General features: G+C 50.8%; 1 protein-coding gene across 1 annotated transcript in view; it reads left to right on the top strand.

Annotated features, from left to right (window-relative positions):
- The window catches only part of PTPRT (protein tyrosine phosphatase receptor type T), an 816693-nt gene that overhangs the window by 783275 nt on the left and 8748 nt on the right, over nt 1–24670 (top strand). Inside the window, exons 22-27 of the mRNA XM_052650453.1 lie at nt 816–932; nt 2166–2320; nt 4648–4783; nt 6837–6986; nt 8455–8628; nt 12101–12232. Of these exons, the coding sequence (XP_052506413.1) occupies nt 816–932; nt 2166–2320; nt 4648–4783; nt 6837–6986; nt 8455–8628; nt 12101–12232 (864 nt within the window). The remainder of the gene's footprint in view (nt 1–815; nt 933–2165; nt 2321–4647; nt 4784–6836; nt 6987–8454; nt 8629–12100; nt 12233–24670) is intronic.

Raw genomic sequence — 24670 nt, 5'->3', positions numbered from 1 at the left:
GGGCAGAGAGCAGTGGCAAATGTCTTCCTTCAGAGCCAGCACCTTCCTTCCTTTGCCCAGCCACGAGCCTTTCTCCTTAAGGCCCACAAGCCCCACCTCATAGTATTAACGTCCCTCTCCCAGCTACGTCCGCTTCCACCTCTGCACTATTTCCCACCTTTTATTCTCATCTCTGCTGATATTACTCAGCTGCCCCAGCCTATTGCAGAAAGAGGACTCTGCCAAAGGCAGAAAACTGGCCACATGACCTTGGATGAGTCACCAAACCTCCCAGTTTGAGTGTGATGCTCACCTGTACCATGGGGAGGGCTCACCCAGATCTAGTTGATCTCTTAGTGTGATCATGGGTTTGAAAAGTGCCAGGAACTCTGCCAAGGAAGGTACCCCGTTTATTCCCCACACCTCTGGCTCTTCCGGGAGCCAGCCTGTCCTTGTGCATTTTGCCCCTCCCCAGCCCTCCTGCCCAGCTGGGAGGGCCTCCCTGGTGGCTCAGTTGGTAAGGAATCTGCCGCAACGCAGGAGCCAGGTTCGATCCCTGGTCAGGAAGATCCCCTGGAGAAGGGCATGGCAACCAACTCCAGTATTCTTGCCTGGAAAATCCCATGGACAGAGGAGCCTGGCAGGCTACAGTCCATGGGATCACAAAGAGTTGGACATGACTGAGCAACTTAACAGTTTCACTTGGCCAGCTGGGAACCCCTTGACTGCAAGTCCACTGAGGTCACCCTTGAGTTTGTTAGGACGGGAAGGCCCGATGAGACGGCCACTCATGCTTGGTATCCGCTCACCCATACTGTCCCTGTCCTTTCCTGCAGGTGAAGTGTGTGCGCTACTGGCCTGATGACACAGAGGTCTACGGAGACATCAAAGTCACCCTGATCGAAACAGAGCCCCTGGCGGAGTACGTCATCCGCACCTTCACCGTCCAGAAGGTGAGCGGCCCTGCGGCTGTGCACAGCCTGCCCCCGAAGCCAGCCAGCTTGTTTGCATCAGCCAGGCTTTAGATTGTAACTTTACAGCTTACTGGTTGTGCAACCTTGGACACATTCCTTAACCTTGCTTTAGCCCCACTTTCCTCATCCCTAAAATAGAGATGATGATATGAGGATTAAATGAATGATGACATTGAACTCATCAGAAAAATAACAGCACATAGTTGATGCTTCATAAACATCAGCTATATATTTTCACTGTTAATATGTTTCAAGAGTCAGGCACCCCTTCCTTCAGGAAGCCTTCTCTGATTTCTCCTCTCCCTAATGGGGTTACACACTCCTTTCTATACGTCAGTGGAATTAAAGGTCCACTTTGGGGCCTGTCTCCCCCATTACACCATGCTCTGTTCCAGGGACAGGGACTATGGTTTTATTTCCACCTTCCTAGTGCCTAACACAAGGCTGGGCACAGATAACCCACCCTGACTATCTTGGAAAAATGAACCATCAAATACCCTTCCTATTCAGTGCCTCTAATATCTGCAGGAGATTGCTAAGTAGAGAGAGGCGGTTAGGGGGCATTTGACTGGACTAGTGAGAACCGCCCTGTAGCCTGAAGTGGGAGGGGATGAGCGCGTGAGGCCCCACCGTCCCCATCAGCCAGAGAAGTTCTGCTTTTCTTTGTTTCATATTTTATCATCCCCAATAAGAATCTAGTTCATAAAGAAGTCTGCCTGTCTGACTTTGAAAGTCACGGAGACTGTGGTAGACAAGACTGGAGAACTGAAGAACACCAGTCCTCTGACACCGAAAGGCCTCATGTTCCCCTGGAAACAGCTTGAACTTGGAGTCAAAGGCTGCCATCTTTCTGAATCTGTCCTGCTGAATACAAGTCCCATAAAGCATTTATTGAAAGAGGGTCCTGTGGGCAAACAGCATGGTGTTATCAGAGCCCTTGGGAACTCAGCGTGTGCATCAGCACAGCTCAGGCCCTGAGAAGTCCTGCAGGGCTGACCCGGAGCGGTCAGTTTACCATATGTACTCCCCAACTTCCCGGACGTGGCAGATATGGAATCCCTGCAACACCTATCATCCCTCAGAGGGCCTTGTCCTCCCTGACAGCAGGGAGGCTGGATGTGGCTGCTCGTGGCGTCGGGGCTCACTGTGGGTGCTGGGTAGGGCGGAGAGCGGGGCAGCAGCTGGAGGAACAGAGGCCCATTCTCTCCTCAGAAAGGCTACCACGAGATCCGGGAGCTCCGGCTCTTCCATTTCACCAGCTGGCCCGACCACGGCGTCCCCTGCTACGCCACCGGCCTCCTGGGCTTCGTCCGCCAGGTCAAGTTCCTCAACCCCCCGGAAGCCGGGCCCATAGTGGTCCACTGCAGGTGAGTGAAAGGCCCCCAGGCAGGGAGGCCCCGGCCACGCTGCTGTCTCAGCAAGGGGGTGCTCCAGCGGCCTTTATTCTTGCTCTAAGTGTACCCTGTCCGTGTCCCCTCTGCCCAGCCCTTTCTGCTGAGACCAGGGTCCTGAGGTCTAAACAACCACAGTAATAGTAGCAGTTGCAGCTTGTCATTATTGCTGTTGCCCTGAGGGCACGGCCTTGGCTCTGACAGCATCTGCTCCACGTGCACTTCACCCATGTCACTTCATTTACTTCTCACCCAACCTTGAGAGGTGGCCTTGGTTATCCTTCCCATTTTACAGATGAGAAAACCAAGGCACTGAGAAGGTAGATGCTTTGTTTGGGTCGCACAGGTATGAAATGGCAGAACCAGGGTATTAAACATTTTCCCCAGATGCTCCCCCTCAGCTTCTTGGTATGGTGGTGGGGTGCCCCCTGGAAGTATGCTTTTCTTCATTTGTGTTATTTTAAAAACCAGTTACTGGCCTACAGGGTCCTTCAGAGAGAGAAAATGGACAGTGTCAGGTTTTACCTTATTATGGAAAAGGGATATTTTCAGCTCTGACCCAGAAAGTCAGATTGGGAATGAATCCTCCTGGATGGAGATGCAGTGTCGTGCCAAGGGCATCCGGAGTCAGAGGAGGGCAGATGTCCAGACCTGAAGGCTGGTGTGCTTGCTCCCTCCCTCCCAGCGCCTCTTTTCCAGTGTGACCTTGGGCCCAGTCCATCCTTACAGACCCCGCGTGCTCCTAACTGCATGCAGGTTACTTCTGCCCTGACAGTGCCCGCGTCACTCAAGGTCTCGAGCCAGATCAAGGAGAGACGCCACGGGCTACAGCTGTCTCAGAGCCCCTTTCTCAGGCAGTGTCCATGTGCCTTTATCACAACAGCAGAGTGTGAATCAGAAACCCCATTTCACAGATGAGGCCACTAAGGGTTAGGAAGGCATACTGATCACCCTCTGGACTCTAAGCATTCTGCATATATCTCTGCTTTACATCTCATGACAATCCAAGGGCAGTAAAATGTTCACCCTCAGTGGCTGGATGGCATCATTGACTCAATGGACATGAATTTGAGCAAGCTCCGGAAGATGGTGAAGGACAGGGAGGCCTGGCGTGCTGCAGTCCATGGGGTCACAAAAAGTCGGACACAGCTGGGCACCTGAACAAGTCCCATATCCCAGACAGCAGCCAGAGTAGGCATAAGAAAGAAAGAGAGACAGTGGCAAGTGTTTATCAGGCCCTCCTTGCATGATGCCACATGTCTATGTCTCCATAGCAACCCACCCTGTCACACCTGAGCAGGGTGGTACCCAGTCCTGAGGCTGTCCTGAAGATTAGATGGGTTGGCCAACATATACTTTGTGGGTTTCCCTGGTGGCTCAGATGGTAAAAAATCTGCCTACAGTGCAGGAGACCTAGGTTCGATCCCTGGGTTGGGAAGATCCCCTGGAGAAGGAAATGGCTACCCACTCCAGTATACTTGCCTGGAGAATTCCGTGGACAGAGGAGCCTGGTGGGCTACAGTCCACAGGGTCACAAAGAATCGGACACGACTGAGCGACTAACACACACTGAGTGATACATTATGTACCTAAGAGAATTCCAGACATATAGTAAGCACTTAAAAATATTACTCTTCTCTGCATCTCCGTGCTGTCCCCTCCCCAGACTATTAGCCCTTCAGGGAAAGAACCATGTCTGACTCATCTTTGCATCGCTGCTCCTGAGCCCAGCATCCAGTGCTCAATAAATATTTGTTGACTAGAAGTAGCAACCGTTTATGAGAAATGGCTGTGTAGCCAGGCACAGGGTGAAGCAATTTGCACGCATTGTGCTTTTTCAACATAATTTCATGCAATTTACATGTATTGTGCTATTAATGCTATTATTATCAGCCTCGTTCTATGGATGAGGGTATTGAAACCCAGAGAGATTAAGTCATTTACTCAAGGTCACACAGCTAGTAAGTGGTCAAGTCAGGATTTGATCTGAAGGATCTAACTGTAAATAGTAAGCGCTTAATTGCTATGTGAAGCTGAAATGAACAGATCAGTCCTCCCAAGCAGGAGTGTTACATGTGAGAAAACTAAGGCTCAGAGAAACCAGGCAGCCTGTTCAAAAGAGAGAGCTGAGGCTCAGTTTAGTCACTTGCTCAGGGTCTCCTGCCAAGACTGGGATTCTGACTGAATCCCAGACAGAGCGTTCTGTCTGACCTGTGCAGCATACTGCCTGCCTGCAGGGTCCTCAGGGACAGAGCTAGCCCCACCCCAGGGTCCCTAAAGCAGACCCATATCCTCTCTTGCAGTGCTGGAGCCGGAAGGACCGGCTGCTTCATCGCCATCGACACCATGCTCGACATGGCCGAGAACGAAGGGGTGGTGGACATCTTCAACTGCGTGCGTGAGCTCCGGGCCCAGAGGGTCAACCTGGTGCAGACGGAGGTGAGTCCCGGGGCAGAGGCTGGCCTGGCCACCCGCAGCCCTGGCCAAGGAGGAGCTAGGGCTGGAGGCATCCTACAGAAAGAGACCTGGGCATGGGAGAAACGGGAGGGGCTGGATACGTGGCTGGCTATGGTGAGAACATCACAGAAGCTAGGACAACCCTGCCAGCCTGAGGTCCCCCAGGTCGAGGACTCCCACCAGTGAGGAAGGTGCTGGGGGTCCCATCTCTGAGGGCATCTAAGCAATGACTGAATGGCAAGTTTCAGGCATTCTCTGAATAGGGTCCCTGCCTTGGGTGAAGGAGGAAACAGAGAAGGAAAGGACTGGCATTGACTGAATGCTTACTGTGTGCTGAGTATCGCGTGAGGCCGTGCAGGACTGGCTCACTTGGTAAAGTTACTGTGTTCCTAAGCCAGGCTCCAGGGACTCCAAGAGAGAGAACACACAACCCCTGCCCGCAAGGGAGAGGCGGGCCTCCAGGGGTCCTGATGGAGAGCCCCAGATGTGAGGGACAGGGAAGGGGTTCATCTTTATTGCCAAGCTCCTATTTTGTGCCAGGCATCACCCCAGGATATTCTTTCTGCTCCTTACAACAACCCTAAGGGGTAGCTCCTGCTAGTTCCCCCATTTTATAGATGAAGAAACTGGAAAATGGTGTCCCCAAGGCTTCACATAGCCCCATAGTGGTAGGACTTGGGACCCAGTGACCCCAAGGCCCGCGTGCTTTCCTCTGAACCGCACCATCTCCCTAGGAAGCCTTTTCTGCCAACCCCACTCCTGGAAGCCCTGGTCTCCCCATCTTCTGGTTCTAATGCAGCTGTAGGTGCCCAGGCAGCAGAGCTGGGGCAGATAGCTGCATCCATCGTCAGCCTGCAGGGAGAAATCCCCCCCACGGCCCTGGGCCTGGCCGGTCACCACTGGCTCTGCGGGCAGTCTCCTCACTTACAGGCTGTTAGACCCTAGGACCCTGCTGCGGGCTCCGAGCCAGCTCCCACAGGCCGGCTGCAGGCTTCTTGGCGAGGCTGCTTTATCTGCCCCGAGGTTCATGCTCGTGGAAGCAGTCCACTGCCTGGCCTTAGACGCATCACGATCTCTGCTGTCAGGTAGGGGAGACAGACGTTCTAATAAGAGCATCATGATGCCTCTGGTGAACATTTCAGATGAAGAGATGGGCCGAGTCCTGCAGAAGAGTCACTCAACAAATGTTTGTTAGGGGCCTGGAAGTAACAGCACCAGCTTCTGCCTGGTGGGCTTGGAGCAGACTCTCCCAAGGGAATGAGACCTTGAAGGCGTAGAGAAGGGGGATGGTGTCCAGGAGGGTTGGGGCAGGCACAAAGAGCTGGGCTGGCAGAGAGGGGTGACCCGTGCTTCCGGAGCAGAGCCTGAGGCCAAGAGTGGAGTGCTAGTGGTTTACCTGGGGGCCGATCCCAAGGCTCCTGGGTCGGCAAGTGGGGAACTGAAAGACAGGCTCTTTAACACTGCGAAAGTATTTTACAAGCTGTTTGACCCTGTGGACAGCTGGAGCCCAGTCCTGCTGGGGGAACTATGAGATGGTGAGGAGCAGCTCTTCAGGTCTCCCATCCAAGAGACAGGGAACGCAGGCATTCACCCCCAAGTCTCCACCTGGCATTGCTTGAGGCCTCCTTCCCAGGGCAGGAACTGTTCAGGCCTGCTGGCTCGTCCTGCACGCACAGCCCAGGTGTGCCCTCCAGGGCCAGAAGTAAAGGCCCCCGGCATGAACCTTGGAGGATTTGCAGTGAGCAGCCTTCAATAGGGAGAGGTGAAAGGATGGGCCCCGGGCTGGACACAGTTAGCCCCTTTCCAGAAGTTTCTAATTTTACACAGAGACTCTTACACAGGGAGCAAAACCCAGCACAGCTCAGAGAGCTACCAGGAAACACAGCCCTTGGCCCTTTAGGTCATAGGACAGGAAACAGTGATTCTGCAGCGTGAGTCACGCCCACCCCTGAGAGGCGCAGGGCGGACTGTGGACAGCAAGCTCCAGGCCCCGCTTCTCCCCCAGCACCCTGACTCTGCCCGCTCCACCCGGCAGGAACAGTATGTGTTCGTGCACGACGCCATCCTGGAAGCGTGTCTCTGCGGCAACACGGCCATCCCGGTGTGCGAGTTCCGCTCGCTCTACTACAACATCAGCAGGCTGGACCCCCAGACCAACTCCAGCCAGATCAAAGACGAGTTTCAGGTACGAGCGCAGCCCGGGCCCCGTGACCCGGCCAGCTTCAGTGCCGCGGAGCACAGTCCCGGGACGCCCCTTGCAGGAACAGCTGTGTCTGTATCCTTCCAGTGTCTGCAGCCAAGAAGGAATTTCAGAACAGAAAATGCACAACCATGAGCAACTACTCCCCGGCCGGTCACTCAGTGGCTGCCGACACCTGGTTATTGTTTTCTTTCTTTTTTTACTTAAAAAACACTGTGTTCTGGAACTAAGGTCTTACTTAGTTCTAGTCCAGGTTGGGTGGAGACACACAGGTGTGAATTTCATGCTCTTTCATCCCTGGAAGGACTCAGGTTGTCTCAATATTTCTGTCCTTGACCCTCACAATTCAAAAGTGGGGTCTTGAGATGAGTGGCATCAGCTTCACCTGGGAGCTTGTTCAAGCTGCAGAATCTTGGGTCCCATCCGGCCCGACTAAACGAGAGTCTGTGATTTAACAGTATCTCTGGGTGATTCAGGTGCACATTAAACTTTGCAAAGCATCACCTGAGGGTGCAGCTCGGGCAGAGCAGATGCCCCTTGGAGCCCAGGATGGTGACAGCTTCGGTCTGGAGGCCTGCACTTGAATCATGGAGTGAGGCAAAACCAGAGCCCAGCCCATTGTCCTGAGGTCAGTGTCAGGATCACGTCTGGGCAACAGGAGCTGAGAACAGGCAGGGGGAACAAGGACACTTCGGGGCTAAAGGGGCCAGCGCGGGTCCCTGGTTCCGTGGGCAGATCCCCCAGCCTGGCCAGTGTCTAGGGCTGCTTCCAACAAGTAGACTCGGTTGATTGCAAGTAGAGTCTGAGCACTGTTGGGGAAGGGTGGGGCACTCGGAGCCCTGGTGTTGCACAGAGCATCTAGTCTGTTGGTTGGGGCCATTCAGTTCTGGTCCCACACTTGCCAGACTTACTCTGCCAAACACAAGCCCTGAAATTTTGTACACATGCTGGAGCTCCCTCCCAGGGGGTCCCTCACCCATCCTGGGCAACTCATCTAAGCATCCTTCCATTCTCACACATTCTGTCTCAGGGGCATGCTGGCAAAATCCCTCCCCTCAGTCTGTGACACTTCAAGTGAGGCTTAAAAGTCATTATGGGATTCCCTACCCGCACGCCCCACCTTGTGACCTCTGTTTCATGCAGGATGGCTGAGAGGAGTAACTTAGGTCAAATGATGGGCAGGTGTTCAGAGACTGGGTCTAAGCCCCAACAAGGGTATGCCATCCCTGCAATTTTGGCCCTGCAGAGGCATGCCCCAGCCCCTGGCAGAGGCTCTCAGCCCCCAGAGCCCAGATCAGCCAGGAGGAGAAGACAGAATGTCACCACAGACGAGAACAGTCCTGGGAAAGGGTCTGGAGGGCAAGCTTGGAGGATCGATGGAGGGAGGTCAGGCTGAGTTTGTTCAAGGGTGACTGTCTAAGCCATGGCTGCCGATCTGCTTCGCACCCCTCAGACCCTCAACATCGTGACTCCTCGTGTCCGGCCCGAGGACTGCAGCATCGGACTGCTGCCCCGGAACCATGATAAGAATCGGAGCATGGACGTCCTGCCTCTGGACCGCTGCCTGCCCTTCCTCATCTCGGTGGATGGAGAATCCAGCAACTACATCAATGCCGCACTGATGGATGTAAGCTGAGCCCTGCCGGGGAAAGCTCCTGGCTGGCATTCCCTGGAAAAGCGTCTTCCCAAGGGGGAGGCAACTGCGGCCTGGGAGGATGGGCCCTGAATCCCCCTCCACCCGCCGCCCCGACTCCAGTCAGCCTCTCCTTCTGATCTTGTTGGTCCCAAAGACATTTCTCCCCCTGAAGGCTCTGGTACAAACCTGTATCTAAGCGCTGTGCTTTTAACTGCTTTGCATTTATAAAGATCCTGGAAAGAATAGATCATAAGCTTAAAGTGAGTCCCATGATGGGACAGTGAGGCCACAGACCTGACCAGTCCCCCTTCCTGCTACCTACAAGCTGACTGGCAGCCTGAAGCTCAGGAAACATTCTGCGTGCCAGCCAGGTTCCTACTGCTCTGTTAGCGGCCCTGCCTCCTGCTTTCTCAGCGTCCAGTCCCAGAAGGCCTGGTTTGGGATAAGGGGTCGTGTTCCTCCCCTAGAGGGTCTGTGCTCCTGACTCGAACACACCTCTCCTGGGTCCTCCAGCTACTTCCGGTTGTCACCCCTCCAGTTCTGGGTGTAGAGATGTTTGCAGCAGGAAGGAAGCGTGTATCATCCTGTCTCGTCCACACACTTTCCAACAAAGGAAACTGAGGCCAGAGAGAGAGAGAGAGACTCGCTCAAAGACTCTAGAGCACTAGTCACAAAGCCGGAACCTAGGACTCCTATCTTACATTTCAGAATTTATTCCTTGAGCCTCCCCTCAGTTTGCTTGATCCAGTAAGACACAGACATCTTGCCTCCCAAGATTCCAGACCAAGAACCAACATAAGCCTTCCAGGCCCTTCTCATCTATGCCTGAAATCAAGTCCATCCAGCCTGCATGAACCTCCATCTTACTTAGAACAGGAAGGAACATGGGGTACATTCTCCTGAGGTCAAAGCCAACCAACTCTCTGATCTGCTGATTCTCTGGAACTTTCTCCCCAAGCATCCTAAGTGTTGGAAGCAGAGGGATGACTAGAAGTCAGTGACTATCTCAGCTATGGGGGGCCTTCCCTGGCCTGTGCCCACAGGGTGCCCAAGTCCTCCATGGAAACCTGGCTCTGGGTCCAGAAGCAGGGAGTCTTGCTTGCTCGATCAATAAAACAGGTGGATGTGGAGGGAAGACCTCTGGCTTTAGCTTGGAGTCTTCCAAGATCAGTTGTGCGTGTTTGTGTGCGTGTGCGTGTGTGTGTGTGCACGTGTGCATGCGTGTGTATGCATGCATGTGTGTGCGTGCGTGTGTGTGCACACACATGTGCAGATGTGTGCACACATGAGGTGAGAGAGGGGGTCAGGTGTGCACCCACACCTCCAAGCTCTTCCCAGCTTTGTCTCCCACTTGTCCCAACTCCCCCTCCCTGCCTTCCTCTTCCAAGGATCAAGCACGCTCCTGGCCTCTGCTTAGTAGGTTAGATGCTGCCCGGAGTCAAATGCCTTCTGCCAGGCTCTGAGGCTGATTGTATTCTCTTTGTCCACAGGGCATTTCTCTTGTGAGCCATCACTGGGGTCTTTGCCTTTCTTACAGGAAAAAAAAACTCCTTATCTGTATTCCAGCACAGTCTGTGCATTATCTGGTAACCATGGCAGCTTTGCTCCTAGCAGAAAAATATGAAGTCCTCTGGGTTAATTTTTAATGTTTCCCCTGGTAAAGGATGATGTTATCCATGAAATGGATTGCCGGCTGATCCCCGAAACCCGGCAGGAGCACGGATCTCGAACATATTTTCAGATAAGGCTTTGTCAGGCGTGCTGGCCTAATAGAGCATTTATCACAGAGACAGGGAGAAAGGAAAGAAAACTAACATTCACTGAGTGTTGGGCAGCACGTCAGACCCTGGACATAGACTGTCTCGTCCTGTATTTGGGTATGATTGTCCCCATCTTTCCATGGTCAGAGAATGAGGTAGTGAAGATCAGAGCATTTCCATCACTATCTGCAGGTCAGCTAGCTCAGAAAGGGTAGAGCCAGGGGTCTGAACCCCAAGACTTTTGACTCTCAAAGCCTAGATTCTTTCTCATGTCTCGAAATGTCTGCAGACCAGCTGTCTGCAGCTGAAGCCTGGCTTTGGGGGAAACTCCATATTCATTTCTCCAAGATTCAGTTCTGCTAGACCCAGTGGTAGGAGAAGGCCCTTGGGGACAAGACCCCATAGTGCATCTGTGGCATCCACAGTTTCAAGGCATTTTCTTTGCTCCCAGGACACCAGGAGACGACAGAACAATAGAAAGTGCTTTAAGTTTCCTATTTGGCAGAGTTTTTTGCCAGAGATTTTTTCCTGGTTGCAATGTGCAAACTCTTTCCCTCACCATCCTCCTGCTGGTTTGTAGCTCCACTGAAAACAGGCACAAACCATGGTTCAAGAAAGCTTGCTAAGAATATGGGTTACTTCTCAGGTTCTACAAACCATTAACCAAGCAGAGACACTCCCCAATCTTTTCAAACACCTTCTTACGGATACTGCAATAACTAGCAGCCAGGTAACGCTTCAGATGTAGTCCAGGCTCACCCAGTCCGTTTTCTCTGGGCCTCGGTTCCCCAGCCGTAACCCAGGACTGAGTCTCTTCAGTCGCTTCTGGACCTGTACTGGGCATCTAGTATGTTGGCCTCGATACTAAAGCCAAGGATGAAGAACCAAGTGAGGGATGTTCCCACCCGCCGGCGGGCTCAGAGCTGGCTCATCGCTGCTCTTTTCATCTGCATATCTTTTCAGCCTGCACCACAGTCATGCCTTTGGAGTTATGAATCCCATCTTCCAGTTGAAGAACCTGAGATCTGGAGCCATCTAATAGCTTGCCAGTGCACAGCACTGATTTTAAAAAGTCACTATAAATGCGCTTGAATGAATGCATGGCTGGCTGGATAAACGGATGAATGGGTGGTTTCTAATGCGCAACTGGCAAAGCTGGGTTTGAACCTGGTCTGCCTGATTCTAAAACCTGGGCACCTTCACTGCCCCATTGGCTCACAGGACACCATGCCAACCTTCCGCCAGGCCACCTCAGCCCTCATTCAAGCCTTGGGCAGAAGTGAGCCTCTTGAACCATGAGCCTCTTCAGGAGGCTCTCTGGACTGAGCCACGCTCCCTTCCCAGGGGCACAAAATATCCCTTTTAATCCCAGGAAGTGTTTTGGCCAGCAGAGCAAATATGCATCCAGGATCTTTCATATTGTAATGGTGATTCTTTGCTGAGCTCCAAGACATAAATAATTTATGTGGGAAATCCCCCTCCCGAGTGACACCTTGCCAATGAAATGTCTGAGTTGGGAGGAGAATGAGTTCATTACGAGAAGGTCCCCTTTGCCACCAGGGCACCGAGAGATAAGAACAGGCGGGGGCTTTGTGTCATCTCTCTGGCAGACTCAGGGGCCTCTGGCAGCCTCCTGGGCTGCCTCCTCGTCAGAACATTGCTGACGGGTGTATATTTCACGAGGCCTGTGTCATTCTTTTCAGAGCCACAAGCAGCCTGCCGCCTTCGTGGTCACTCAACACCCTCTCCCCAACACCGTGGCAGACTTCTGGAGGCTGGTGTTCGATTATAACTGCTCCTCTGTGGTGATGCTGAATGAGCTGGATACTGCCCAGGTAAGAGAACGCCTGGCCCGGCCTGGCCAGGGAGCTCAGGCGTGTTAGGGCAGCCGTGCCCAAGGATTGGAGAGACAGCCCTCTGCTGCCCAGCCCAGGTGCCCTCCAGTGGGCTCTGTCTGGCAGGGAGCACCAAACCAGTCTGCTCAACTTCTGGCAGACGCTGGAGATCCCCTGCCAGCCGCCCCCAATTCCAGCGGTGACTCCCCCTGCCTATGGGCTTTGTCCAGCCCCCAAGTTTCCCAGGACCAGACTCTGTTGTTTCACCCTCCCGTGCGCTGGTGAGAACCTTGCTCCAAATCACACAGAGAGCAGAGAAGGCTGCCCCCTCCCCCAGCTCTGAGCACCTCCAGGCCTGCAGACTGACTCCTGGCCGCAGTCGACGACTCCCCTGCTCTCTGACGCAGCCTGACAGAGCCTGGGGCTTGAACCATGGACCTTTTGGCCCCCAATCACCCCACCGAGGCCTGGCTTTGTCCTGGGTGAGCCTTGTGTCCCAGCAGCCTCCGGGCCTTAGTTCCCCTGCCTGTGTGTCAGCTGCGAGCACCGTGTGCCTCCAGTATATATCCATACTTGGGACATCAGACACGGGTCGTGGGGCAGCTTCTGGGGCTCACACCCCAATGGCAGGGCAGCCATTTCTTGGTGGAGGCAGTGATGATGGCCTTTGAGGGTTTTCAGAAGCAATCCCATCCCCTTACTCTTGTCTCAAAAGAGCCCAGAGTAACTCAGAGGGCTCCCTATGCACACTCGCCTTGGGCAGGCCTGGTGTGGGGAGAGGGAAAAAATGGGCCTGCGCTGTGGTCTCAGCCCTTCAGGAGCTCACAGTCCCGCCGCAGAGTCAGATGAGCAAACTGTCCCCCCCTCATGTGGCAGCGATCTAATAGAGGTCAGCCACCTAGTGCCTTGCTGGCCGGGAACAGGGAGCAATTAATTCTGCCCAGAGGGTGAGGGAAGACTTCAGAAGGAAGGTGACTTTGGCCTGGAAGAAGGCAGCAGAGATCCAGCGTGTGGGGGATGAAGTTGCCAGGAAGGTGTGTTCCGAGCAGCAGGACAGCAAGGGCAAAGGCCCGGTGGGGTCACTGTGTCCACCTGTCTGCAGGACGGCTTCGGGGGCAGCGTGGTGGGGCAGGGGGGTATGTCAGGAGGAGACGAGGGTGATGATGCTGAAAAATATAGCCAGGCCAGCTTGCAGAGGGCTGCCCTTGCGGTGGGGGTCTTGGCCTGCAGCATGGTAAACATCAGACTTTTACTCCGTAAGCAATAGCATCCTTTCTGAGAATGGAAGTTTTCATGCACGCCCAACCTTAGAAACAGGTACGACCCAGTGAAGCAGGGGTGGGGTCGGGAGCTCCACCCACACCAGTCTTTGGGCTTCCTGAGGCCCAATCAGGAAAGTTGGCCACACTGGTGCTTTTGTGGAGCCCCTGGTATGCCTGGGAGCACAAGTGGAAAGTCCTTGCTGTGCAGGGAGGAGAGACACCGCAGAGTTGAAGCAGGCGTGGGGCAGAGGCAGAACTCCTGTTTGAAAACAGGACCTGGGGAAAACCTGGAGACCAGGAGACTGGGGAGGGGGTGGTTGTAAACGTGCAGAAGATGCAGGGGGTGACCTGAACTGAGGAGGTGGCTGGGGGAGGCAGGAGAATTAGGGTCGGATGTGGAGAGGTTTCCAGGGTTGAGGTCTACAGGTTTAGGGAGCTGTTGGATGAGAGAGAGAAATGAGAAGTCATGGATGGTGACAGGGGTTCTAGCGTGGGCCTCAGGCCTCTGGGATGTGACTGGCCAAGATGGGGAAGGTGGGGAGGAGTGGGAGAGGCAGCAGGAAGTTTGGGAAGACAGGGAGGGGAGCTGATTACAACTTGAACAGCTCAGAAGTTAGGGGTGTCAATCATCCATGCAAGCAAAAATTCACTTGTAATTTATAGTCAGTCCTCCGAGAACAGGGTTCCTCTGAGATGCAGCTCCTCTGTCTTCACGGTCACTCCATATCCATGGTTACCCTGCTTCCGAGGTTCCGCCATATCCGCGATTCCACATCCCATGGACTCAACCAACTGCGGATCCTTTGTGTGCGTGCTCAATCGTGTCTGACTCTTCGCGACCCTATGGACTGTAGATCTTGTAGCACCGTACTACTTACTGTTGAAAAAAATCTGCATAAAAATGGACCCGCACCGATTAGACCCGTGTTGCTCAAGGGTCAGCTGTAATGGGGACAGAGCTGAGCACAACTTGGGACGTGCACGCAGGAGTCGTTTCTTCAGGAGAGCGTCCACTCGTTCCGTCCACATCTGTCGAGTAGCTGCTACTTGCCAGAAGCTATTCTCGGTGCTTGGATTAACATGACAGAGAAAGCAAAACAGAAAATGCCCATCTCTTGTGCGACGTGTATTCTAAAGCAGGGGAGGCAGTAAATAGCAGGCAGTCTGTAACGACCTCAATTATATGTTACAGGTAACAAGTGTGCGGACAAAGAAAGATAAGAGGGCAGGGATGAGGCTGGTTTGGGGCACGGGCTGCACCTGGAATTGAGTGATGAAGGTGGGCTGCACTGAGAAGGTCACAGCTGAGCACAGAGCTCGAGGAGGTACAAGAATGCACCCCGTGCCCATCTCAGGGAAGAGCATCCCAAGCAGGGGGACGACCCGCACCAGGGGTGTATGATGGAGGGGCAGACGAGGCCACTGCGTCTGGGGCAGCGCAGCAGCCAGCCAGGGAGACACAGCAGGGCTGGGTCCTGGGGGCCTTGGCGGGCTGAGGCCACAGGAAGGATTTGTGAGTTTACTCTGAGAGAAATGGGAAGCCATCGACAAGTTCTGAGTGGAGGAGGGACTTGGAAAAGTAATTTGACTTTGTAACACAGCTTCTCTCTGGCTACTGTGGTGAAAGTTGCCAGAAAGGGGGAGGGTGGCTGCTAAGGGTGGAAGCAGAGGACAGAGAGGAGGCCTCTGCTGTGCTCTAGGTGACAGGTGATGCTGGCTTGAGCCTGGGCGGTAGCAACAGAGTGGATTCTGGGAATATCCTGAACATAAGCCCAACAAAATATCCTGCTGGGTTGAGAGAGAGAGGAAGCAAGGATGACACCACAGTTTAGGACCCAAACAATGGAAGGTCTGGATCTGAGATAAGCATGAAATATAACAGATTCCCATAAAACAAAGACCCCTGCAGAGTTCCAGAGTCAGAAGGCATCACCACCCTATTCCTTTGCCTAAAAGAGTGACACATGAACCCATGAAAGCATGAGGGAAGCAGGGCCCTTCTTCCAACAATTCTTTTTGCAAAACCAGAGGCCAGGCACAGAGGAGGAGTTTCAAAGCACCTCACTACTGGATATTTAAGAAAGCAAGAGGGGCGAGGTCACTGGCTGTAGGACCCCCTTGTTCAAGGGTGGCTCTCGAGTGAATGAAGATCTTTCAGCCCCAGCTGTCGGTGCAGGCTTTGAGAGCTGAGTCTCTAAATGCACAGACATCAGGCTCAGAAGTGCCCTGAGGTTGGCTGCCATATGCAGCTGGCAAGCCTCCCCTGAAATCAGCAGATGAATGGAGCACTTATTGATATAAATATCATCACCACAACAGCTGGGCGCCTTGCGAAAATAAACAATGACACAGCGTGAGCATCAGAAAAGCCGCCCTCAGCACCTGGCGGGGTGGTGCTTTGAAGTGGCATACACGTTTGTCGCCAGCGTGCCCACGCCGAGGCAGCCCACGGTGGCTCTGGCCAGTCCGGCAACAAGGACAGGTCTGCCCCGGGTCCCGAGCACTGTTAGATCGCTCCCGGGAGGACCAGTGCCACATCTTGAGGTTTGACTAGACCAACTGGTAAGGGCATGTGTTGCTGACTCTCTGTACTTTGTAGCAAAATAAGGTAGTGCAGAGGATGAGATTCCCAAGTGCTTTATTTTCTTGCACCACTGGTCAAATCTGTCTGCTTCCACTCAGAATCCTATACTGTGGCATTGAGCCAGCCACCCCCAGCCACAGGTCTTTCCATTCTCCATAGTGGCTGCTGTTCAAAGATAATTATGAGCAGTGGGGGCTTGAGATAAAGACTCCCAAAGTAATTTCATTGATCTTAGAGATTTTTTTTTTTTTAAAGCTCTTTGGGACTCCAAAGGGCTGTGGTCAGATTAGTCTGGCAGTATCTTAACCACAACATCTAGCGAATGATGCTCTGGTTTCTGATGGGCAGGTCAGGCAGAACCTCTTCAATCACACCCAGTACATTGACAAGATCTCTTCCATCTTTGTGGGCTCTACAGTTAGACCAGAATCCATGGGGAGCAGACACCAGAGAGATGCCCTCTTCATGGCCAGGCCACACCCACCATGTGGTTCAGAAAGCTCAGGAAATCCTCAGTGCCCCGCTGTGGGCAGGGTCCATGTGGTAGGCAGACTGTTGCCCCGCCCTGAAGATGTCCACATCCAAATCCCTAAATGTGTGAGCTTGTTATCTTACATGGTAAGCAAGACTTTGCAGATATGGTGAAGTTAAGGATCCTGAAATACATGGATTGTCCTGGGTTACCCTGGGTTATCCAGGTGGGTCTACTGTTAGAGTCTTTCAGGACGCAGGAGGATGAGAGTCAGGAACAGATCATGGTGATGGGAGTAGGAATTAGAGTGATGGGGCCACAAGTTGAGGGATGCTGGCAGCTGCTAAGACTGGAGATGAGGACTGGCCTCTCCCCTGGGACGCCAGAAAGGAACACAGACAGCTCAGCTGACACCTTGACTTTAACCCTGTAAGACTCATTTCAGACTTCTAACCCCCAGTTAAGAAATCTGTGTGGCTCTAAGCTACTACATGTGTAGTCATTCAGTATAGCTGCCCTGGGAAGCTAAGACAGCAAAACTGAAAACAGAATTTCAGACCTGGAGGTGTGGGGGTCAGAGCCCACACAGAGTATGAGACTGAAATCCCGGGGAAATCCAGAATCAGCCTGGGGTACGGGACTGCGGCTTGAGCTGGAGAAATCCATGTCTGAGTCAGGGTCCATCAGGAGCAGGGTGGGAGAGCCAAGAGGAAGGCAGATGACCGTCCCTCCAGCAGCAGGAGGCTTGCAGAGCCAGAGGGGGCTTTCTTAAGGTCCAGGAACAGGCTTTCTGGGCCACACTCAGTCAGGCGCTCGTCAACGTACATTTATGGTGAACCTTCCACGTGCTGAACACTACCCTAGACACAGCAGTGCACAAAACAGGCACACAAAAATCCCCATTACCCATGGAGCGGCTGACCTAGTGAAGTAATGTCTGCCTCCCAGACTCCCTTGGGCATCAGACAGGTTGGAGACATCTTCAGCTGAAACCATGACGCCAGGACCCTCAAGCCACAGGGAGAAGCCGAGCTGGAGGCAAAAGGGATGGGAGAGCCAGGACCAGGCAGCCTGTCCCACTGCCCCCAAGTGCTGTGGGGAGCACCGGGGGAACCAGCAGGGGATGACCAGCATACCCCCCCCTCAGCCCGGAGGCAGGTGTGGGGTCACCGGGCCCCAGCCTCACTTCTCTTGTTTCCATAGAGTACGTGCTGGGGCTTTTCTTGTCACTGAGTCACGTCCGACTCTGCAACCCTGTGGACTGCAGCACACCAGGCTCCCTGTCCTTTACTGTCTTCCAGAATTCGCTCAGACTCATGGGGCTTTGGCATGCTCGAATGTTCTGCTCACTTATTATATTGGCTCTGCTTGAGGACCCCCCGAGCCTCGCAGTATTTTACTCGTCACTAATTCTAGGGAGTACACTTTACCTCGCTGAAATCTTAGAGATTTTATAAACACCTTACAATATTTCCTATGTCTTCCCTCCAAAGACCTGCCACTCTGTAAAGCCTTTATTTTCCAAACTATATTTACTAATTAAGAATTTGTTCATCTTCCTGTATCTTTTCCACAATCAAAAGGGTCTCAATCTCTGATCTGCAGACTGTAGCTCTAAGACAATCAGGCGCTCTAAAACCAGTCTTGGTGTCCTCCATGAGGAAAATGGTGTGACCCCCCTTTGGCTTTTGAAGACCTTGGAGATAGCTCATTGGGCTGTTCCTGCCAACTTCACGGCCATCACTGTGGAATCCGCTGGTCTGACCAGGCCCCCTTCCTGTCATTTTGCAGGTCAGGAAGCTGAGGCCCAGGCAGGCTTTGTCCAGATTCCCATAGCCACCCCGACCCAGGCCCAGGGCCCCCTACCAGGCATGGTGAAGACTTTCACCACCATCTAAACAACAGGGCTTCCAGGGCCCCGGGATCTGATAAGCACCGGCTTGCTGGTACCTGGGTATACGGAGCAGGAAGGAATATGTCTCAGTTTAAAGCAAGCAAGAGCCCCAGCTTGTGCAAGAGCTGTGTCGCCCAGTTCTGAACTCCCGCCGGAGGAAATCTGAGACTTCATGTGATGCAAATCAGGGTGCAAAGGTGAGGGGATGGGCGCCGAGGACATGCATTCCCACCGAGCTTCTAGAAGTGAGAGAGGCAAGCTTGTCATCCTCCCAGGAAAAAAGCGGAGGTGATGTTTCAGAGATGTCTTTTCCTGTCACTGTGCCTGGAAGGCAAATAGCAAGCACTTCTAGCCCCATTTTTATCTCAGCTTGTAAAAACACAGCCTCACATGCCACCAAAATACACACAACCCCCAAGTCTGTGTCTCTGCAAGTCCCAGGTCTGACCTTTGCAAGGGGCCATATCTCTGTCTCTAAACCCACTGGAACAGAAGAATAAGGAGTCAGGGGTCAAGAGACCTGAGTTCAAGTTCTAGCCTTGCCACGCACTTGCCATGTCACCTTAAGCCAGTCTCTTAACTTGTTGAAGTCTCGATGTTATCACCTGTGAAACTCGTGTACCTCAGATGGCAGCCAAACCCACTCTATCTTTGAAGGTTTACATCAGATGGGCTTTGTTTCCTTTTCCCCATTGTGTGGGAAAGCCCACTGTGCACCCCCAGGATTTCCAGGCATCCCAAGGGGGTTCTGTGTTCACGTCCACTTCTGAGATCCAGCTCAGCCTCTACTGGCGGCAGCGTGGGGTTCATGTCCCAGCGGAGCCCGTGGCTGAAGGCTGAACATCGCGCATCCTTGTCCCTTCCGTTTGGGTTGTAGTTTGAGGCTGTGTGGTGCGTGGGTTTCTCATTAGAGTGGCTTCTCTTGTGGAGCACCGCTCGAGGGCACATGGGCTTAGTCGCCCCAAGGTATGTGGAATTTCCCCAGACCCAGGATCAAAGCCATGTCCCCTGCATTGGCAGGAGGATTCTCAACCACTGGCCCAGCAGGGAAGTCTGACACATCCTCATTCTTAAACCCCACCTCGCTCCTCAAGCTTGGCCAGCAGCATGTCTTCCCCCAACCCTGTTGCCCAAACCACTTTTTTCCTCCCTCTACCTTCTCTGTCCCTCCTCCCGATCTTCCACCCCTCCTCCCCCCAAAGCCGTTCTCTTATTAAGCTGAGGAATTCAGCCATCTCTGTTATCTCTTTCTGAACCTTTGCCTTCCACCCACCCTACCTTCCTCTGTAGACATTTTCCTAAACTCCCTGCTTCCTTCCCAGAAACAAGCTCTGATGCACCCATCATGAGTGAGTTTCCACCTACTACATGGAGTTGCAGTATTTCTCTTGTGAATGGCGAGGTGGACGGAGGAGGAGGAGGGGCGCATGTGCTCTGATTACGCCCCGGTGCTTTTCTCTCCCCACCCCGCCCTCACATCCTCCTCGTCCCTAACGGTCTCTCTTCCTTACTGGCCACAGTATTAAACCCAATAATATGTTTTGCTCTCTTTGTGGAATTTATTTTAGGAAGTTTCATCATTACTTATCTGAATTTCAAAACCAATTTAGGTAACATACTTTCCTCTTAAAAATACTAGTAATTCATTTCACCTTTAGGTGGCCTGGGATTTGATTCCCTCTTATGGATCACAAGGACGTTGATAATACAGGCTTTCATTTCTGGAAGCTGTATTACTTGGCTTTTCCATTTTATCAAAGTACTTATTAATTAATGCAAGTCATAACTGAGGTGCACAGAAATACACTTGAGGATTGTTTATTCCAAAAATAGGCCCATATTGCTAGATTTAAATCATCAGAACATGTTTATTTCAGCGACTAACAAGCTTTCTGATTCCATCAGCAAGAAAATGATGTCTGACTGAGAGGCAACCTTCATGTCTGTTAGATTTCACGTGTGAACACGCACCCCCGTAGGACATCTTTCCGTGGCCCAGGCAGCAGTGGAGGTCACTAGGTGGAATAATGCATGGCAGCTGTTCCAGGACTGTCCACACAGGCTTCATGACTTTCGCTTGGTTTAACTTGTTCTGACAATAAATAGCAGAAGTCCCTCTGCTTTTCCAGGAGAAGCGCAGCCATTTCAAAATCAGCAGCAGCTGTGCTGCACAACCTTCCCTCCCCGGCCCCCCAGGTGTGGTCACCAGCCCTCCCGAGGGCATTTGCAGTGGCGAGGCCCTCCCTATGGGCAGACAGCACCACCTCTCCCAGAGGGATGGGTAAGAAAGAGAGGCGAGCCCTGGGATCAAGGTAGGAAGAGGCTGGGCTAAGGACTCTACAGTGGAGACATAGCCACTTCAAAACCGTCTAAGGAATAGAATACCAAAGTGTTTCTGAGTGTACCTGTGACCCCAGGTTAGCTGGGTCCTGGTGGGTTTAAAGAAGCAAGTGGGCTTCTTTGAAACCCCTATTTCCAGGGCCTGAAGAAACCATAAACTCTTCTCCCCAAGTTTCTGTAACCATTTGTTTCTTTTGTAAATCTAAATTTTTTCTGTAACTTTTTTGGGTGAAATATTTTAATTTTATTGGAATATAGTTGATTTACACTGTTGTGTTAGTTTCTGCTATACAGCAAAAGTGAATCGCTTATACAAACACACATATCCACTCTGTTTTAGATTCTTTTTCCATATAGGTCATTAGAGTACCGAGTAGAGTTCCTTGTGGTATCCAGTAGGTACTCATTGGTTATCATTTTATATACAGTAGTGTATATAATGTCAGTCTCCCAATATATCCCTCCTGCCCTTGGCCCCTTCGTACATAAGTTGTTTTCTACGTTTGTGACTCTATTTCTGTTATTACTCAGCCATCAAAAAGAATGAAATAACACCACCTGCAGGAGCACGGATGGGCCCAGAGACTGTCATACTGAGTGAAGTGAGTCCAGAGAGAGACAAATATCGTATTATATCACGTATACATGGAATCTAAAAAACAATGGTAAAAATCAACTTACAGAATTTTAAAGGTTATTTTCCGTTTACAGTTATTACAAAATGCTGGCTAGATTCCCCATAATACATCCTTGTGCCTATCTTACACCCAGCACTTGGACCCTCCCACTCCCCCACCCATTGGTAACCAGTAGTTTGTTCTGTATGTCTGTGAGACTTCTTTTCTGTTACATTCACTAGCTTGTTGTATTTTTTTAGATTCCACGTGTAGGTGAGACCACATAGTCGTCTGCAAACAGTGACAGTTTTTACTTCTTCCTTTCCGGTTTTGATTTTCTTTTCCTTCTCTTGATTGCCATGGCTACGATTTCCAACACTGTGTTGAATAAGTGTGGAAAGAGTGGGCTTTGTCTTGTTCCTCACCTTAGAGGAAATGTTCTCAGTTTTTCACTGCTGAGCGTGGTGTTAGCTGTGGGTGTGTCCTATACGGCCTTTATTATGTTGAGGTATGTTCCTTCTATGCCTACTTATTGGAGAGTTTTTATCATAAGTGGGGGTGTTGAATAAGCTTTTTCTGCATCGACTGAGATGATCATGTGGTTTCTCCTCTTCAGGTGTTTACATGGTGTATCCCACGGATTGACTTGCAGTTATCAAAACACATCCTTCCATCCCTGAGATAAATCCTACTTAATCATGGTGTATGATCCCTTTAATGTATCATTGGATTTGGTTTACTAGTATTTTGTTGAGGATTTTTGCATATACATTTAATCAATGATACTGACCTGAGTGTTTTTTGTCTTCTGTGATATCTTTGTCTGGTTTTTATCAAGATGATACTACCCTTATAGAATCAGTTCAGAAGTTTTCCTTCCTCTGCAGTTTTTTCGAATAGTTTCAGAAAGACAGATATTAAATTCTTCTCTAAAATGTTTGGTAAAAGTCAACTGTGAAGCCATCTGGTCCTGGAATTCTGTTTGCTGGGCCTTTAATTACTGCCTCAATTTCATTACTGGTAACTGGTCTGTTCATACTCTGTTTCTTCCTAGCTCGGTCTTGGGAGATTGCACCTTTCTAATAATTCGGCCACTTCTTCTAGGTTGTACACTTTATTGGCATGTTATTGTTCCTAGTAATTTTTTTTTGGATCCTTTGTATTCCTGTGGTGTCAGTTGTAACTTTTTTCATTTCCAATTTTGATTTGGGCCATCTCCCTTTTTCTTTTTTTTTTTTCCTTGATGAGTCTGGCCCAAGTTTTACCAGTTTTATCTTTTCAAAAAAACCAGCTTTAGTTTCATTGAAAAATTTAAGTCTCTATTTCTGCTCTGATCCTTATGATTTCTTTCATTCTCCTGTTGATAATTTTGGGGGTTTGTTCTTCTTTCTCTAGCTTCTTTAGCTATAAGGTTAGGTTGTTTATTTAAGATTGTTCTTGTTTCCTCAGCTAAGTTTATATCGCTATAAACCACTCTCTGAGTGTTGCTTTTTTCTGTGTCCCATAGGTTTGGGACCATCTTCTTTTCCTTTCTCTCTAGATATTTATTTCCTCTTCTTTTCTTCGGTGACCCATTGGTTCTTTAGTAGCATATTAGTTAGCCTCCATGTGCTTGCGTTTTTTGCAGTTTTTCTTCTAGTTGATTTCTAGTCTCACATAGTGTGGTGGTGGGAACAGACGCCTGATATGATTTCAACTTTCTTAAAGTTACCGAGTTTGTCTGTGGTCTAGCGTGTGCTCTATCCTGGAGCTCTATCCTGGGCTTCCCTTGTGGCGCAGCTGGTAAAGAATCTGCCTGCAATGCAGGAGACCATTCCACCGGCGCTTGAATATAATGTGTGTTGCGCTGCTTTTGGATGGAATGCTCTCTATATGTTAATTAAATATATTTGGTCTAAGGTGTCATTTAAGGACTGTGTTTCCTTATTGATTTTCTATCTATAGCATCTGCCCATTGACGGGAATGTTAAAGCCCCCCCCCCCCACAGTTATTGCATTACTGTCAATTTCTCCTTTTGTGTCTGTTCATATTTATGTTATACTTAGATGCTTCTGTGTTGGCTACATATTTACAACTGTTGTATATTCTTCTTGGATTGACCCCTTGATCATTATGTTGTGCCCTTCTTTGTATATTGTAACAGTCTTCAAAGTATTTTGTCTGATGTTAAGTATTGCTACTCTGGATTTCTTTTGATTCCCACTGGCGTGGAATACCGTTTTCCATCCCCTCACTTTTAGTCTGTGTGTGTCTCTCGACCGGAAGGGAGTCTCTTGTAGGCAGCAGGTATGGGAGTCTTGTTTCGTATGCCTTCAGTCTGTGCCTTTTGGTTAGAGCATTTAGTGCATTTACATTTAAGGTAATTATCAATATGTATGTTTTTACTGCCTTTTTAATTATTTTGGATTTGCTTTTGTAGGCTTTTTTTCCCCCTTTTTCTTTGGTTCTCTTCTCTCATAATTTGATGACTGTCTTTAGTGTTACACTTGGACTCTTTCTTTTTTGTGTGTATATATTGTAGATTTTTGGTTTGTGGTTACTATGCGCTTTTTATTGGAGGAGGCGATGGCACCCCACTCCAGTACTCTTGCCTGGAAAATCCCATGGGTGGAGGAGCCTGGTGGGCTGTAGTCCATGGGGTCGCTAGGAGTTGGACACGACTGAGGTGACTTAGCAGTAGCAGGCACTGTTTATATAATAGTCTATATGTGATTATTTTAAGTCGATCCCTTGATTTCAAATGCACTTTTAAAACCCTACGTTTGTACTCTCCTCCCCTCGTGACTACTGTTTTTGATATATTTTATATTGCTTTGTGTATCTTCTAACTGCTTATTATGGATATAGATGGTTTCACTACTTTTATCCTCCCTAATGGCTTTGTGTGGGGCTGACTGCCTCCCTTTATGTATGTTTGCCTTTACTGGTGAGCTTTTGCATTTTGTGATGTTCTTGTTTCTTGTTGTGGCCTTTTCTTTTTCTCCTAGAGATTCTTTAACATTTGTTGTAAAGCTGGTTTGATGACACTGATCTCTTTTAGGTTTTGGCTGGCTGTAAAGTTTTTGCGTTCTCCATCAAATCTGAATGAGAACCTTGCTGGGTAAAGTATTCTTGGCTGCAGGTTTTTCCCTTTATCGCTTAAAGCTAAATACGTCATGCCACTCGCTTGTGGCCAGCAGAGTTTCTGCAGAAAAGTCTGACGGCCTCATAGGAACTTCCTTTCTGTTGCTGTCTTTCCCTTGCCGGTGTTAACACTCTTTTTGTCATT

This window comes from Budorcas taxicolor, chromosome 13 (assembly GCF_023091745.1).
Source record: "Budorcas taxicolor isolate Tak-1 chromosome 13, Takin1.1, whole genome shotgun sequence".
NCBI classification, from domain to species: Eukaryota; Metazoa; Chordata; class Mammalia; order Artiodactyla; family Bovidae; genus Budorcas; species Budorcas taxicolor.
The sequence above is the reverse complement of the archived record's forward strand: the minus strand, read 5'-3'. Positions and strand labels throughout refer to the sequence as shown.